The sequence below is a fragment of the Pseudophryne corroboree genome, chromosome 1 (assembly GCF_028390025.1).
Source record: "Pseudophryne corroboree isolate aPseCor3 chromosome 1, aPseCor3.hap2, whole genome shotgun sequence".
NCBI lineage: Eukaryota > Metazoa > Chordata > Amphibia > Anura > Myobatrachidae > Pseudophryne > Pseudophryne corroboree.
This window is the reverse complement of record NC_086444.1, coordinates 1030380742-1030398053: the sequence shown is the minus strand read 5'-3', so window position 1 is coordinate 1030398053 and position 17312 is coordinate 1030380742. Positions and strand designations below refer to the sequence as shown.

Below are 17312 nucleotides of genomic sequence, written 5' to 3'. Positions count from 1 at the left end.
ATTGTGTCCAACTCAGAATCAGATCCTATAAGAAGGAATCCTGCCCCACAACATACCCCACCCCACAACAGGCACCGCCCTCATTGGGACTGCTTTCATAAATTTCCCAGGCTGGTTCTCAATCCCGATCCACCCAGGGCCGGTTCTAGGCCTTGTGACGCCCCAGGTGAAAAATAAGGGTGTGGCTTCATACAGGGACGTGGTAAGTTATGCCCCCAGTAGAGTTGTGCCCCCATTTGTGCCCCCTGTATAGTAGCACCGCTTACAAAAATAAATAAATAAATAAATAAATAATGAATACTTACTATCCCCGCTCCTGATTCCCGACCACTGCAGACCTCTGCCGGCGCCGCTCTTCTCCTCGGATCATGACGTCTCTCCCATAGCACAGCATAGATAGACACTAGAGGTCAATTATGACCCCTAGCATCTGTGCCAGTCCCACAATGCTGTGCGGTGCGCGATGACGTCATCGCACATCGCACAGCAAAGGTCCTCTCCACGAAGGGAAACTAGACGGGTAGCGTCTAGTTCCCTTCACAGCAGGGGGCACTGACAAACAGTAGCGGATCTTGCCATGGTGCGGCACCCTCCGGAAGGCGGCGCCCCGGGCAAAAGTCCTGCTTGCCCATGGCAAGATCCGCTACTGAATCCACCCCTGCATGTCACAATACCCTAACATATTAGTGAGAATGAGTCTATTATCTCCTTTACTTTTGGACTGCAGCTTCAGTGTTCTGTAGTGTGTGAGTGCATTCACCTGAATAGTACTGTGCAATATACTGCATGCACACTAGGGTCTGATTAACTGTGCACCTGGGCAACACCCTGCTGCATTGCAGGTGGGGCAGATGTAAAAGGTGCAGAGAGATTTGTGTAGGTTGTCTCTAAACTGAAATCTGAATTGCAGTATAAAGGTAAAGCTGTCTAACATTTGTGGACTACATTCAAAAGCAGACAGTATTTACCCTGCACATTTCAAATATAAATGTATTTGCTCCCCTTTCATTGCAACATGGTTTATTCCAGATACAAAGTTAATTGCCTTTTTTTGCTTTTCTTCCAAATCTGAATCAGGCCCTGAGTCAGCTAAACTGGCAGCAGCCAACTGTATCACAAAGGGTTACATGCTGCAAAGAAGGAAAACTGGGAGGGTTAGTGATCCAAAGTCAACCCCATCCCTTTATGCAGAGCAGGCTGTAACTCATCTGTGTTTCAGTGACTCCAGCAGCACTGATCTTGTACAAACATCCAGCTAAAGCCATGGCTGGATACAGAGCTTTCTCTCTCATCCTTCTCACCCTGAGTCTGGCAGCTCCAGCCTTGGCCCGTTCAAAACTTTTGGTGTTCCTGATCGATGGCTTGAGATTTGATTATATTAATGATGAAGAACTTGAAATGCTTCCAGGCTTTAAGCAGATTGTGGAAAGTGGCGTTAAAGTGGATTACATGACTCCAGACTTTCCTAGTCTTTCCTATCCAAATTACTACACTCTAATGACAGGTGAGTGCAGCACCTGTGGCAAATACTCGAGCCTGTGTGTTTGCAATCTATAATGTTGTGTATTATATACACTTTGTAGCTTATTTATAATGCATACTAAAAGCTGTGAGCGATTTGAGGTTTGATGTGCATTTACACTCTGGACATCAGTAACAAAGCACTAACCGCGCAGGTGCTGAGCACACTTTTCTTTAGTACCGCCATGTTCCGCAACATGTGCAAGTGTGCCTCGATTTCTGCCAAACCTCACAGGTTTACATAGCAAGGTAACGTTTACAGAAAAGCATAAGGATATGATTTTTGCTCTAGCTCGAAGCTGGCAGAAATGTGGGGCCTAATTCAGACCCGATCGCTGCTGTGTGTTTTCGCACAGCGGGCGATCGGGTTTGAATTGTGCATTTCTCTGCCTCTCTGCACAACTATGCACATTCCTAATTCCTGGATGTGTCTCCTGATAGGGGAAAGTAGGCATGCCTCTGTTATGTTCCATTCTGTGCAGGTCCGGCCATCATGGCACACTGGTGGTAGCTCATCCAATGTGAAATATTGTTCTAAACCACACATTACATTAGTGATTAACACAGTATAAACATTAGTACTGGTAGTGCCCAGCACTTTGCACTGTAGAAGTTATTTAGAAAGTGCACTTGTTGCTGACCACAAACATTTTGATTTGCAATGATGCCTCTTTATAATGATACACACACTTTGCGGTGGATTACTATTCTCCGCTTTTGTGCGTTTTGCTCTGATCAGTGGAACCTTGTTTCTGCACTGCTCCTCAATACAAGATTGACTTGCTTGCACAGTCTATCTAGCCTTACGATACCGACCCCACGGGAGCGCGAATCGGGAACGAATCTGTATCGCAAGCTGCCTAACACCTTGAGATATGCACTAACTTTCCTTAAGATTTTGACTGTATAGTCAAAATCTTACAGATCTATTTCACCATGTGTACACACCTTTGCCAATCAACTGAAAGTCCAGATGGCTCTCCAGTGTGTGTGCTCAGAATAAGCAGAGCAGGGGCTATCAGAGTTAAGCTGGGTAAACACTAGATCAGAGGTTCTCAAACTCGGTCCTCAGGACCCCACACAGTGCATGTTTTGCAGGTCTCCTCACAGAATCGCAAGTGAAATAATCAGCTCCACCTGTGGACCTTTTAAAATGTGTCAGTGAGTAATCAATACACCTGTGCACCTGCTGGGTTACCTGCAAAACATGCACTGTGTGGGCTCCCGAGGACCGAGTTTGAGAACCTCTGCACTAGATGATATTTTGAGCGATTTGCACGATTCCGACTGATGGGAACGACAAAATGTTCAAATCGTTCAGTGTGAGCGCACTGTGTCACTGACGATGCACGCTCCTACGGGTCATCAGCATAATACTCCATCGCCCCTACATGCATGGCCACCGCCGTTGTGGAATGCTGCCAGACATGATCCCGGCGGTCGAAATACCGATGCTGGAATCCTGAACAACAGCATAAGGTCGGCGTCAAAATCCTGATGGAGCTCGGGATCCCAGCATCAAAATACCGATGGCTGGAATCCTGAACGTTCTTTTAGCAGGACACGCTCGCGTCCTGCCGCGGGGGGGGGGGGGGGGTAGGGGGTTGGTTTTACGCATTGGAAGGGGTATTAGGGTGCAGGGATGGTTAGGTACCTATGAGGGGGGTTAGGCATCAAGTGGGAAAGGTTAGGCACCAACAAGGGAGGGTTAGGATAAGGGGCAGGGGATGGTTAGGGGCCACTGGGGAGGGTTAGGGTTAGGCACCAACAAGGGAGGGTTAGGGTAGTGGGAAGGGGAGGGTTAGGGTACTTTCTGATGGTTGTGATGTCGCTGTTCTGACCACTGACATCCCATTCATCAGTATATCATACCGAATCTGCCTCATACTTCGTCTCTGCCTCATTGGTAATTGTGTATGCACTTGCTGATGCCGGCTCCCCCACCTGGTCCTGTCGCTGCCGATGTTGCTGGGTACACACAGCTTAAGTGTTTTTCTCCTGTAAGCAGTTTAAGTAACCTTTCCTCACCTGGTAACTTCTTGGGTAGGATGAATAATCCTTGGAACACCCTCAATGTCTGCCTCTGCTCTGAATTATGTTCCTGTGTTTTCGGCACATATAAATCTCAGGATTATGATCATGGTTTCTGTAATACGCCTTGGGTCTTATTGGAGAAAAGTACTATATAAATAAAAATATTATTATTCTGAGTTTGCATTACTGCAGAACCTCTTGCCTACAGTTCAAATTATATACCCTTTTTTTTTTTTTTTTTTTTTTTGCATGATCTGTGTCAGAACAACAAAGAGTGGAAATTAGTGTATCGCTTTGTTTGTTCCTGCAATTTCTGGTTTAAATTCTGTTTTGCAATTAATATTATTTTTTTGTTATAGCTGTAGAGGTATTGTATGATGACCCATACCAGAGGTTCCCAAATGCAGTCCCAAAGGAACCCCAACAGTCCAGGTTTTAAATATATCCATGGCTCAGAACATATGGTCAAATCAAAATGACTGAGGTACTGATTTAGTCATCTGTGGCTGAACATGGATATCCTTAAAACATATACCACTAGGGTGCCTAGAAAGCGATGTTTGACAGTGGAGGGTTCCGGTGGTACCAGGGGGGGAGGGACAGCCACCATGAGGATGTTAGCCAGTGGATCACTCTGCTGTCACTCTCTGTTCCCAGCACTAGAGGCAGCTTCCCTGCTCTAGTGTTTTCCCTCCTAGTGTCAGCTCAGTGCAGGAGGAGGTGCTTAGTGCAAAGTTTGAGAGAGTTCTTCCTGGGAGAGACAACTGTACTGATGCGCAGCTTCTGCTCTCCTGAGTGTGTGACCTTGTCTAACCCACAGCCGCATCCTGTGTGTATACAGCCACATCCTGTGTGTACTGAGACGCTGTGTTACCACTATACAGCATCACATGTATACTGCGGGTTCCTGCTGCTGCAAAACATCTATATACTACAAGCTGTTATCTCTGTTATCTGAAGACCCACAGCATGGCAAGCAGTTAAGAGGGATGGCCTTTTGTATGTATCCACCAGCATTATGAAAATGAGGGGTGCAGGGACAGCATCCATTGTGAGGTCACGCCCCTTGTAGTGAGGCCATGCCTCCATTCTGGGAGCACCACATATGAGTAGTCCTGCTGACCTCCCCTATCATGGTGACCCCCCCTTCATTTTTTTTTTTTTTTTTTGGATCCGCCCCTGGTGTTTGGGAACCTTTGATCGTTACAAAACCACAAGCCAAAATTCAGGCAGCATACAGGCCCGGATTGGCAATTGTGTCTACCGGGGAATATTCTGGTGGTCACCTGTCCTCTACACCCCCGCCCCCTCCACCTGCTTATACATTGTGAGCCCCCTCCGCTTGCACTGCTGGGACACTGGGAGGGAGAGGTGGGAGGAGTCTAAAGACAGAGCTGCTATGCTCAGTGCTGCCGTTACTTCAGGGAGCCTAGGGAGGACCTGCCTTGAATTTGATTGCGCACCTCAATATCAACCTTTTGCTGTCACTCCTGGCTGGCTGCAAGTCGTTTCAGCTGCCAGTTGAATGTGGAAAGTTTAATCAGTGGCATCACGAGGGGGTCATCAATAGGGTGACACTTCCGCATCCTTATCTCATCCACTGACATGATAGAGACACGTCTTCATCCATACCTGCTCCTCCACGGCACCAAGCAGTGCAGTCACGCCTACACCTCCACCAACTCCATGAGCTCGTCTCAAACACACCTGCTTGAACACCGCCGCCGCCGGGCCTGTACTTACAGTCTCTCAGCCAGGAAGCCGGTCGCTGTACGTCACTCCTCATGACGTAATCACGCACGCCGGCATCGCTTGCAGCTTGCCATTTCCCTTACCGCCTCTGGCCACGTCGTGCTCACAGCTGCCTCCGGCCACATCCTGCACACTGCCGCCGCTGCCCATGTCCTCCTCACCACCGCCGCCGCCCACGTCCTCCTCTGCTGCCCAGGGCCTACAACTCCGCACCACCGCCGACTACACCCCCCTCCGCTGCTCAGGTACTCTTACCCTGCTTCCCTATGTCCCTGTCACTCTTCCTGTCCCTGCGGTCACTTTCTCTGTCACTGTCTCTCTGTCACTCTCCCTGTCCCTGAATTGTGGATCATACCATGTGGCATATGTGAATTTTGGATCATACTGCTTGGCATACTGTGAATTTTGTCTCATTCTGTGTGGCGTAATGTGAATTTCTGCTCATACCGTGTGCTATAATGTGATGCTATAATGTGAATTTCTCTTACATCCTAGAAGATGCTGGGGTCCATATTAGTGCCATGGGGTATAGACGGGCCCACCAGGAGCCATTGGCACTTTAAGAGTTTAATAGTGTGGGCTGGCTCCTCCCTCTATTCTAAACCAGACTCAGTTTATAAAATGTGCCCGGAGGAGCCGGTCACAGCTAGAGTTCTCTTAGTAAAGAGTATTTTTCTTCCTTTTCAGGTTTTTTTTTTAATTATTTTACAGGGAGGCTGTTGGCGACTGCCTCCCTGCAGCGTGGGACTGGTGGGGGGAGCAGTGTCCGCCCTGCAGGGTCTTGAGCCACTGCTCCCGCTGACTGGACGCTGGCTCCAGAGGAGTCTGATCGCGCCCCTCCGCAGAGGAACGCTCGCCCCGGCAGTCTTACCCGCGCTTCTGGAAGGCTCAGCGGTACCTTGGTGCGGCGCTAGGAGGGAGCGCCCTGGGCCAGCTCCGGACCCTACACTGGTCGTTTCAGGCATGTCGGGGTCTGCGAATCCAGGTCAGCACAATCCTCTGGCCCAGTATAATCCTCATGTGAGCGGGAAGACAGCGCCATTGAAGGGGGCAGAGCTTCTCCTCAGAGCGGACCCAGCAGTGTTCAGCGCCATTTTTCCTGCCTGCAGTCACAGTTCACTGGATCCAGGTCCCTCCAGAGCTTTCTCCAGCAGTCTGTACTGTACAAGGGGGCTGTAGAAGGGAAGGGAGGCTGCTTAAAGGCTGTGTCACCTATTAAGGGACACAGTCAGCGCTGGGAAGGGACTCCCTTTACCTGTATAGCGCTGTGTGTGGGTTGGCTCCAATCTCTCTGTCTCTCTGCCATTCTTGGGGGGGAAACTCTGTCTACATAATACCCTGTGTGTTTGTGGGGTGTGGGGTGTGTAGGACAACATGTCTAGGGACACTGTTTCATATGCTGCAGAGGATTTGTCTGCCCAGGAAGACTCCATTCCATGTAATCAGGATTGCACTGTTTTAGCGCAGATCCCTGCTAGAGAGCCAGAATGGTTAGTCTCTCTGAGGGGGACTATTTCCCAGATTTCTGATAGAGTTGCTTGGACTGAGCATGCCACTCAGGTCCTCCAGTCCTCTATGGTTGTATGGTCTGATTCTGCCTCCTCTGGGTCCCCTGCAGTACATTCTCATAAACGTGCGCTTGCAATTATGCAGGATGACACGGACACTGACTCTGATGCTGCAGACGGTGATGGGGATGTGCTGAGGGGGACGGCATCACTTGCCAAGGGGGTGCAGTTGATGATTGAGGCTGTTAGGGATGTTTTAAACATTTCGGACATAGCTCCGGAATAGATGGAGGAGGCCTTCTTTACGGATAATAAGAAGCCCCTCACCTTCCCGGCATCCAAAGAATTGAATGCTATCTTTGAAAAGGCATGGGAAACGCTGGAAAATAAATTTCAGATTCCCAAGAGGGTATTAGTGGCTTTTCACTTCCCAGGGGAAGATAGGAAGAGATGGGAGTCCACGCCGATAGTCGACACCTCTGTATCCAGGCTGTCCAAGCAGGTGGTATTACCGGTCACGGGATCTACCGCGTTACAGGGCCCGGCAGATCGCAACGTGGATGCTACGCTAAAATCCATTTACACGGCTTCAGGGGCTATATTGCGGCCTACTATAGCCTGTGCTTGGATTGCTAAAGCTATTGCCAGGTGGTCAGTCACTCTGCAGGAGGAATCGACTACGCTGGACAAAGGTGACGTTGATTTATTTTTACGTAATATTCAGGATTCTGCAGGGTTCCTGGTGGATTCCATGAAGGACCTGGATTCCATGGCTGCGGGGATCTCCTCCATGTCCGTCTCGGCTCGCAGAGGTCTCTGGCTGCGCAACCGGTCTGCGGACGCGGAATCCAAAAAGTGTGAGGAGGGCCTACCATACAAGGGTCAGGCTCTCTTTGGGGAGGCGCTGGATGCGTGGATTGCCACGGCTACCGCGGGTAAGTCTCTCCTTTTCTCCCCTCAGCTGCACCGGCTACGATGAAGCCTTTTTCATCTACCATGTCACTCCTTTCGGCCCGCGAGGCCTAGAAAGAATAAGCCTTCGAACACCTTCTTCAGAGGTGGTCATGTCAAAGGAAAGAAACCTGCTCCCGCAGGTTCCCGGGCCCAGGAGCCCGCTTCTGATACCCCTAAGTCCTCCGCAAGACTCCGGCAGTTCAGCCACGTCTTAGTGTCGTCGGGTCTGGACCCCTGGGTTCTGGATATAGTGTCCAGAGGGTACAGACTGGAGTTTCAAGATCCCCCGCCTCACTGTTTCTTCAAGTAAGACTTGCCAGCCCTGCTGGCAGACAGGACAATTATTCTGGAGGCCATCAGAAAATTGGTGATGTCAGAGGTCATTGTTCCGGTCTCACTTCAGCAGCGGAACAAGGGTGGTTATTCAAACCTTTTCGTGGTACCGAAACCGGATGGTTCGGTACGGCCTATTCTAAAATTAAAATCTTTGAATCCTTATCTCAGGGAGTTCAAATTCAAGATGGAATCTCTAAGCGCGGTCATCTCAGGTCTGTCGGAGGGGGAGTTCCTGGTGTCCCTGGACATCAAGGATGCTTACCTCCACATTACCATTTTGGCGCCGCATCAAGCATATCTCCGGTTTGCGCTGTTGGACGATCACTATCCGTTTCAGGCGCTACCGTTTGGCCTCTCCACAGCACCGAGGATTTTCACCAAGATGATGGCGGAGATGATGGTTCTCCTCCGCAAACAGGGGGTGAACAGAATTCAATATCTGGACGATCTCCTGATCAAGGCGTCGTCCAGGTAAAGGTTGTTGCTTTCCATCGCGCTCACGACGCGGCTCCTCAGGGGGCACGGTTGGATCCTAAACCTTCCAAAGTCTCATCTGGAGCCGACAAGGCGGATGTCTTTCCTGGGAATGAACCTCGACACGGAAGTGCAGAGGGTATTTCTCTCGGTGGAGAAAGCGTTGGTGATTCAAGCAATGGTCCGGGAGGTCCTAAAGCCTGCCCGGTTATCGGTTCATCAATGCATACGCCTTCTGGGAAGATGGTTGCTGCCTACGAGGCTCTGCAGTACGGCAGGTTTCATGCTCGACCCTTTCAGCTGGACCTATTGGACCAGTGGTCGGGCTCTCACCTACACATGCACAAGAGGATACGCCTGTCTCCGAAAGCCAGGATTTCACTCCTCTGGTGGATACAACTTCCACACCTTCTGGAAGGGAGAAGGTTTGAAATTCAAGACTGGATCCTTTTGACCACAGATGCAAGTCTAAGAGGTTGGGGAGCAGTCGTTCTGGGGGAAACCTTTTCAGGGACAATGGTCGGATCAAGAGTCGCTTCTCCCAATAAACATCCTGGAACTCAGGGCCGTTTACAACGCCCTTCTGCAAGCAGCGCGCCTTCTACAGGATCGGGCTGTTCAGGTGCAGTCGGACAATGTGACCACAGTGGCCTACATAAACCGACAAGGCAGAACGAAGAGCAGAACTGCCATGGCAGAGTTGTCAAAAATCCTCATCTGGGCAGAAAGGCACGCGGTGGCGATGTCGGCAATCTTCATTCCGGGCGTAGACAACTGGGAAGCAGACTTCCTCAGCAGACACTATCTCCATCCAGGGGAGTGGGGTCTCCATCTGGAGGTGTTCGAGGAGGTAACCGGTTGGTGGGGGGTTCCTCACATAGACATGATGGCCTCCCGCCTCAACAAAAATCTACGGAGGTACTGTTCCAGGTCAAGAGACCAACAGGCAGTGGCGGTGGACGCACTGGTAACACCGTGGGTGTTCAAGTCAGTGTATGTGTTCCCTCCACTTCCTCTAATACCAAAGGTTCTTCAGCTCGTGAGAAGAACAAAGGTTCTGGCAATCCTCATTGCTCCGGACTGGCCAAGGAGGGCTTGGTGCGCGTATTTGTTGGATCTTCTGCTGGAAGATCCACTGCCTTTACCTTTTCGGGAGGATCTGCTTCTGTAGGGGCCGTTCGCTTATTAAGACTTACCGTGGCTTTGTTTGACGGTTTAACGCCAGATCTTAGCTCGGAAGGGTATCCCGAGTGAGGTCATTCCTACCCTGATACAGGCCAGGAAGGGGGTAACGTCTAAACATTACCATCGCATTTGGAAAAAATATGTTTTTTGGTGTGAGGCCAAGAAGTTTCCAGTGGAGTTTCAACTTGGACGTTTTCTACTTTTCCTGCAAGCAGGAGTGGATATGGGACTGAGACTGGGCTCCATCAAGGTCCAGATCTCTGCTTTGTCCATCTTCTTCCAAAAACAATTGTCTGTTCTTCCTGAGGTTCAGACCTTTTTGAAAGGGGTTCTGCACATCCAGCCTCCCTTTGTGGCGCCTACGGCTCCATGGGATCTTGGTGTGGTGTTGCAGTTTGAGCCTCTACAGGAGGCTGATTTCCACGTGAGAAACTTGAGGGCGGTCACCTTGTTGTCCTTTGGCTCCTGCATGACGCGTGTTGGAATTAGGGGTTTTTACAAGATAAAGCCCCCATCTGATCTTCCATGAAGATAGGGCGAAACTTAGGACTTGTCCACAGTTCCTACCTAAGGTTGTCGGCTTTCCACACCAACCAACCTATTGTGGTGCCAGTGGCTACTGACTCCTCAATTGCTTCAAAGGCCTTGGATGTAGTGAGGACTTTGAAGATTTACGTGAAGAGGACGGCTTGTCATAGGAAAAGTGACTCTCTATTTGTCCTCTATGATCCAAAGAAAATTGGATGTCCTGCTTCTAAGCAGTTGATTTCATGCTGGATCAGATTCACGATCCAGCATGCTTATTCTTCGGCAGGATTGCTGTGTCCAAATTCCGTAAAGGCCCACTCTACTTGTAAAGTGGGCTCTTTCTGGGCGGCTGCCCGGGGTGTCTCGGCGGTGCAACTCTGCCGAGCAGCTACTTGGTCTGGGTCGAACACGTTTGCCAAATTTTACAAGTTCGATACTTTGGCCTCTGATGACCTCTCGTAGCCCGTAGATGATGCTGGGCGCCAGCCCAGTTCTTTGTTTTACTGCATTGGTTTTCTGGTTCAGTGTTACCTGGTTCCTAGGTAAGTTCTGCGTTATTTACTGTTTCAGCTGTTGCTGAAGTTATTCCGACATGCTGGCCGGATTTTCATGTTTGTGTGAGCTGGTATGAATCTCGCCACTATCTGTGTAATTCCTTCTCTCGCAGTATGTCTTCTCCTCGGGCACAGTTTCTAGACTGAGTCTGGTAGGAGGGGCATAGAGGGAGGAGCCAGCCCACACTATTAAACTCTTAAAGTGCCAATGGCTCCTGGTGGACCTGTCTATACCCTATGGTACTAATATGGACCCCAGCATCCTTTACGGACTATGAGAAAAGGATTTACCGGTAGGTAACTAAAATGCTATTTTTCGTCTCATACCGTGCGCTATAACGTGAATTTCCTTTACCCCCCCATGGCAGCACCACCTCTGGGTTATTCCTCCTACAGGTAAACAGGAAAGAAGAAAAAAAAGACACCAGCCCTATATAAACCTCTAGCGTCAGTGTCTTTTTTTTTTTTTTTTCTTCTTTCCAGGTACGACAGGTGTGCAGGCTTACCCTGTTGTGGGTCCTCCCTACCGCCGCTGCAGCTGTCCGGTGGGGAAAGAGGAGGTGTGGAACCAGCCTCCGGCGCTGGGGGAGCGAGCGCTGTGCTGCTCGCCGTTCCCCTCATATCCGGGCGGCATAGGGCAGCGGCGTCCGGGCGCGGTGGTGAGTTTTCTGCCGCCACGCTCGGCACGGATTCATCCGGAGGGCAGAGCGGGCGGGCACCAGGGACCGGAAGTGCGCGGCCGCAGGGGCTTATTGGGAGACTCTGTAAGTCTCTGTGAAACGCTGCAGCGTTTTCTGGTCTGTGCAGCAGGAGAATCCTGTGGCAGCCAGTATGGAGGAAGATAAACCACCACGAAAAAATCGGGGTAAGCAGGCATTTTTTTCTTTGTGCTGGAGTTATCAGTGTGTAGGAGCAGCTAGTGAGGGCTGTATTTGTTTCTTGTTGCTAGGTCAGAAACCAGCAAGGAAAAGGTGGAACTTACATAACGAGCACAAATGCTCGTTATGTGATAAAACGTTACCAGATAAAATATCAGGAAATGTGTGTGGAGATTGCAAGACACCTCAGCAGATTATACCTCCATCTCAGATGTCAGAGTTAGTGGAATTATTGAAGACTGCTCTATCGGATACGTTTGTAACTAAGGAGGATTTTAATAGAGCATCAGTAAAGAGGTCCAGGGTAGTGTTAAGTGATAACTCTGAAGTTTCGGACGTGGAGGAGACGTTTGTAATGTCTGATAATTCAAAGTCTGAAGACGATTCTGTTGCTTCTAAGTCAGAGGGTGTCTGTAATATTGACTTGGTTAATAATTTATTGGTGGTAATTCATCGTTCCTTGGATATTGAGGAGGCGCAGCAGGAGATGAAGCTGCAGGATTTGTTGTTTAAAGAGACAAAAAAAAAAAGGGGGGGGAGGTGTTCCCGTTATCACACGCTCTTAAAGATGTAGTGTCGGAGGCAGAGGCGGATTGGCCATAGGGTCTACAGGAAAGTTTCCCGGTGGGCCGACGCACCTGTGGGGCCTATCTTGTTTGAGGACATGTGGTCCTATTTATAGACATAATGAATAAGATGCCAAACAATTTGCATATATGAAAATGACTTTGCCACTTAGCGTGTGATTGCAGATGATCTAGTGTATGCTCTGTCTGCCTGCTTGGCTGATATATAAGATTGAGTGAATAGTGATTGGGATATGGTTGGTGTAATAAGCAAGAAAATATATTTTTCTAAAGAATTATATAGTTTCCTAAATTCTAAAGGTGTATCATATAATGTGCTCATAACATTTAATTTTATTTCCTTTTAACTTCCCCTTGATGCTGGACATCCCCACTATCTGGAAAGTCTTGGGGGGAGGGTGCTGCTGCCATGGCCCATGGCTAGACCTTACACCTCTGGTGCTGCCCAAGTGGGGCCACTAGTACAATTTTTTTTCCAGGACCGCTTTTTGTTCCCAATCCGCCCCTGGTCGGAGGAATGGAAGCATCCGGATAAAAGGGTGTTGGTTCCACAAAGGATAGGGAAAATGTATCTGTTCCTTCAGGAAGAAGTTGGTAGATGGGAGCCCGTTTGAGACTCTTCAGTCACATATGGGCAACGTCATGCCAGGATCCCTGGGTTAAATATCATATGGCCCAGGGCTACAGACTGGAGTTTCAGGAACTCCCACCTCACAGATTCTTCAAATCAGGCTTACCAGCTTCTCAAGAAGTAAGTATGACTTTACAGGAAGCAATTCTGAAACTGGTACAGACTCGGGTCATTGTTCCTGTTCCACTTCAGCTACAGGGTCAAGGTTATTATTCCAGCCTTTTTGTAGTTCCGAAACCGGACGGTTCGGTAAGGCCCATTTTAAATCTCAAGTCATTGAACCCGTACTTATGGGTGTTCAAGTTCAGGATGGAGTCTCTGAGAGCGGTGATCTCAGGTCTAGAGGAAGGGGAATTCTTGGTGTCTCTGGATATCAAGGATGTGTACCTTCATATTCCGATTTGGCCACCTCATCCAGCTTATCTAAGGTTTGCCTTACAGGACTGTCACTACCAGTTCCAGGCCCTGCCATTTGGCCTCTCTACGGCACCGAGGTTGTTCACCAAGGTAATGGCAGAGATGTTTCTCCTCCACAAACAGGGAGTGAACATAATACCATACCTGGACGATCTGCTGAAAAAAGCACCATCCAGGGAAAGGTTGTTAGACAACATTGCCCTCTCAATCCGACTGCTCCAGGATAACGTGTGGATTCTGTCCCTACCAAAACCTCATCTGGAACCAACGCGGAGGCTTCCGTTCATGGCTATGATACTGGATATGGAGGCACAGAAGGTGTTCCTTCTGTTGGAAAAGGCATTAGTAATCCAGTCGATGGTGCAGGATGTTCTAAGACAATCCCGGATATCGTTGCATCTATGCATTAGCCTTCTGGGGAAGATGGTGGCAGCTTACAAGGCGCTGCAGTACAGACTGTTTCACGCAAGCCCCTTCCAGCTGGATCTGTTGGACAAATGGTCCGGATCGCATCTTCACATGCACCAGAGGATCCGTCTGTCACCAAAAGCCACGATTTCTCATCTTTGGTGGCTTTAGACTTCTCACCTGACCTAAGGCCGGAGGTTCGGGATTCAAAATTGGATTCTGCTAACCACAGACGCAAGCCTCAGAGGTTGAGGAGCAGTCACGCAGGGGGAACAGTTCCAAGGAAGATGGTCAAGTCAAGAAGCCATTCTTCCGATCAACATTCTGGAACTAAGGGCCATACAGTATACAATGCACTTCTACAGGCATCGCATCTTCTTCAAGATCAAGCCATTCAGGTTCAGTCGGACAATGTGACGGCAGTAACGTACATAAACCGAAAGGGCGGAACGAAGAGCAGAGCAGCAATGTAAGAGGTAACAAGGATTCTCCTATGGGCAGAAAGGCATCCTGTGGCGTTGTCCGCGATCTTTATTCTGGGAGTAGACCACTCGGAAGCAGACATGACCTCCACCCAGGAGAGTGTGGCGTTCACCCGGAGGTGTTTGGGTGCTTGACACGTCGGTGGGGAATTCCACAAATCGACATGATGGCTTCTTGTCTCAACAAGAAGCTCAAGCGGTATTGTTCCAGGTCGAGGGACCCACAAGCAGTGGTGGTGGACGCTCTGGTGACTCCATGGGTCTACCAGATGGTGTACGTGTTTCCACCACTCCCATTGATCCCAAAGATTCTCAAAAGCATAAAAAGGGAAAAGGTTCAAGCAATTCTCATTGCTCCGGACTGGCCAAGAAGGCCCTGGTATGCGGATCTACTGGAGATACTCCTAGAGGACCTAGAGGAAGAGGTAGGGTCTCTACCTCTTCGCGAGGACCTTCTCCAACAGGGGCCATTCGTCTAGCAAGACTTACAGCGGCTAGGTTTGACGGCATGGAGGTTGAGCGTCAAATGGTAGCCTGAAAAGGGATCCCGGATAGGGTTATTCCAACCTTGATACAAGCCAGAAAGGGGGTAACATCTAAACATTACCACATAATTGAAAAAAATATGTCTGTTGATGTGAGAACATGAAATTTCCTGCAGTGGAATTTCAACTGGGACGTTTTCTCCTTTTTCTGCAGTCAGGTGTGGATGTGGGCCTACGTTTGGGCTCCATAAAAGTCCAGATTTTGGCCTTATCCATTTTCTTCCAGAAACAATTGACTTCTCTCCCTGAGGTTGACATTTTTGAAGGGGATTCTGCACATCCAACCGCCCTCCATGCCTCCTATGGTACCTTGGGATCTCAACGTGGTGTTACAGTTCCTGCAATCAAAATGGTTTGAGCCTTTACAGGATGTAGACGTCAAGTTTCTTACGTGGAAGGCCATCACGCTGTTGGCCTTGGCTTCTGCGAGGCGTGTTTCGGAGCTGGGGGCGTTGTATCACAAATGCCCCTTTTTGATTTTTCGTGAAGATAGGCTGAACTCAGAACTCGTCAGCAATTTCTTCCAAAGGTGGTGTCTGCATTTCATATCCACCAACCTATTGTGGTTCTGGTAGTTACTGACACCTCTCCTACTTCAAAGTCCTTGGATTTGGTGAAGGCTTTGAAGATCTATGTGAAGCGGACAGCTCGTCCACAGAAAATCTGACTCGCTGTTTGTTCTCTATGATCCCAATAAAATTGCGTGTCCCGCTTCAAAGCAGACAATTGCACGCTGGATCAGGCTTACTATCCAGCATGCTTATTTCACGGAAGGTTTGCAGTGTCCAAAATCTGTACAGGCCCACTCTACTAAGTCGGTGGGTTCTTCCTGGGCAGCTGCCCGGGGTGTCTTGGCTTTACAGCTCTGCCGAGCAGCTACTTGGTCAGGTTCGAACACGTTTGCTTAGTTCTACAAGTTCGATACTTTGACCAAACTGAAGGTCCTCAGAGGCCAATTAGTTTTGCAGGAACCTCAGAACTCTCCCACCCAGTTTGGGAGCTTTGGTACATCCCCATGGTACTAATGTGGACCCCAGTATCTTCTAGGATGTAAGAAAAAATAGGATTTTAATTAGCTACGGTAAATCCTTTTCTCGTAGTCAGTAGAGGAAACTGGGCGCCCGCCCAGTGCTTCGTTTCTCCCTGCACCTTTACTTGGTTATGTATTGTTGGTTCAGCAGATGCTGTTCCTGGTTTACAGTTTGGTTAGCTTGGGTTTACTCTAGGTTGTGTGTACTTGTTCGGAATCGCACCACTATCCTTTTATATCCTTCTCTCAAAGTATGTCCATCTCCTCGGGCACAGTTTCCTAGACTGAGTCTGGTGGGAGGGGCATAGAGGGAGGAGCAAGCCCACACTATCAAGTTCTTGGCGTACCCATGGCTCCTACTGGACCCTACTATACCCCATGGTACTAATGTGGACCCCAGTATCTTCTAAGGACTATGAGAAAAGTATTTACCGTAAGTAATTAAAATCCTATTTTGATTTGTTTAACACTACTTTTTTGTTTTGTTTACAACATGATTCCATATGTGTTCTTCATAGTTTTGATGTCTTCAGTATTAATCTACAGTGTAGAAAATAATAAAAATAAATAAAAACCAATGAATGAGAAGGTATCCAAACTTTTGACGGGTACTGTATATCTATATTGTACATATATGTACTTTCCTTCTGCCTCTACTGTTTAACCCCCATTATGTGGATGTGGGTTGCATTGTCCCCTTGGTGTATTGACACCATTATTCTAACTTTAGGTAACAGTGCACCACATATATTGCTTACCATGCAAATTCATCCTTACTACAATGCATATATTCTCTTATTCACATCCCATTAGCTATCCATTATAACTCAATCATTTGCACAGTGAAAGGCTAGGGAGGGATCAGGAAATCCCCTTCCCTCTACCTAGTCGTGTTTTCTTAGTTTGCTATCCCCGAATCTTCTCTTTTTCCCTCTTCTGTGGTAGCTCATGTTGCAGAGTACCATCTTATTCATTGTCATAGGAGCTAACATATTTATGAAATGTTTGTGATACTGAGAGGTGGGATGGTTTAGGATGTACCTTACTTTCATTACTGCAGCTAAATTATTACATTAGTATTTTGCTTTATGTTGAACTGATCGAATGTAACAAATGTGTTTCTACAGGGCGTCACTGTGAAGTCCATCAGATGACTGGAAACTACATGTGGGATCAGAAGTCTAATACTTCATTTGATATTGGGACTAATGTAGACAGTCTGTTGCCTGTATGGTGGGATGGATCGGAGCCACTTTGGGTTTCTATGGAAAAGTTAAAAAAGAAAGCATCTATGTATTATTGGCCAGGTATGTGCCTTTTATAGGAACATGCAACCCCTAAAAATGGCATACTCTATTTTTCAGCATTAAGACGTGAGGGACTTATGCTTATTACATGTTTTTCATTAGTGTTTTTAATTCATTGTTTTTAGGGTTACTGCAGGTTGAGTATTCCATATCAAAATCTTCCGAAATACGGAATATTCCG

General features: G+C 48.4%; 1 protein-coding gene across 2 annotated transcripts in view; it reads left to right on the top strand.

The window, feature by feature from the left end:
• Window positions 1–1094: 1094 nt before the first annotated feature.
• Window positions 1095–17312, top strand: part of ENPP6 (ectonucleotide pyrophosphatase/phosphodiesterase 6) — a 66752-nt gene continuing 50534 nt past the window's right edge. The window contains exons 1-2 of one of the 2 annotated variants that reach the window (XM_063950303.1): window positions 1095–1504; window positions 16952–17131. In XM_063950303.1, the coding sequence (XP_063806373.1) occupies window positions 1264–1504; window positions 16952–17131 (421 nt within the window). In that variant the 5' untranslated portion in view covers window positions 1095–1263. Of the gene's footprint in view, window positions 1505–1663; window positions 1771–16951; window positions 17132–17312 lie in introns of those variants that run through there. The other variant, XM_063950364.1, reaches the window with a different exon arrangement.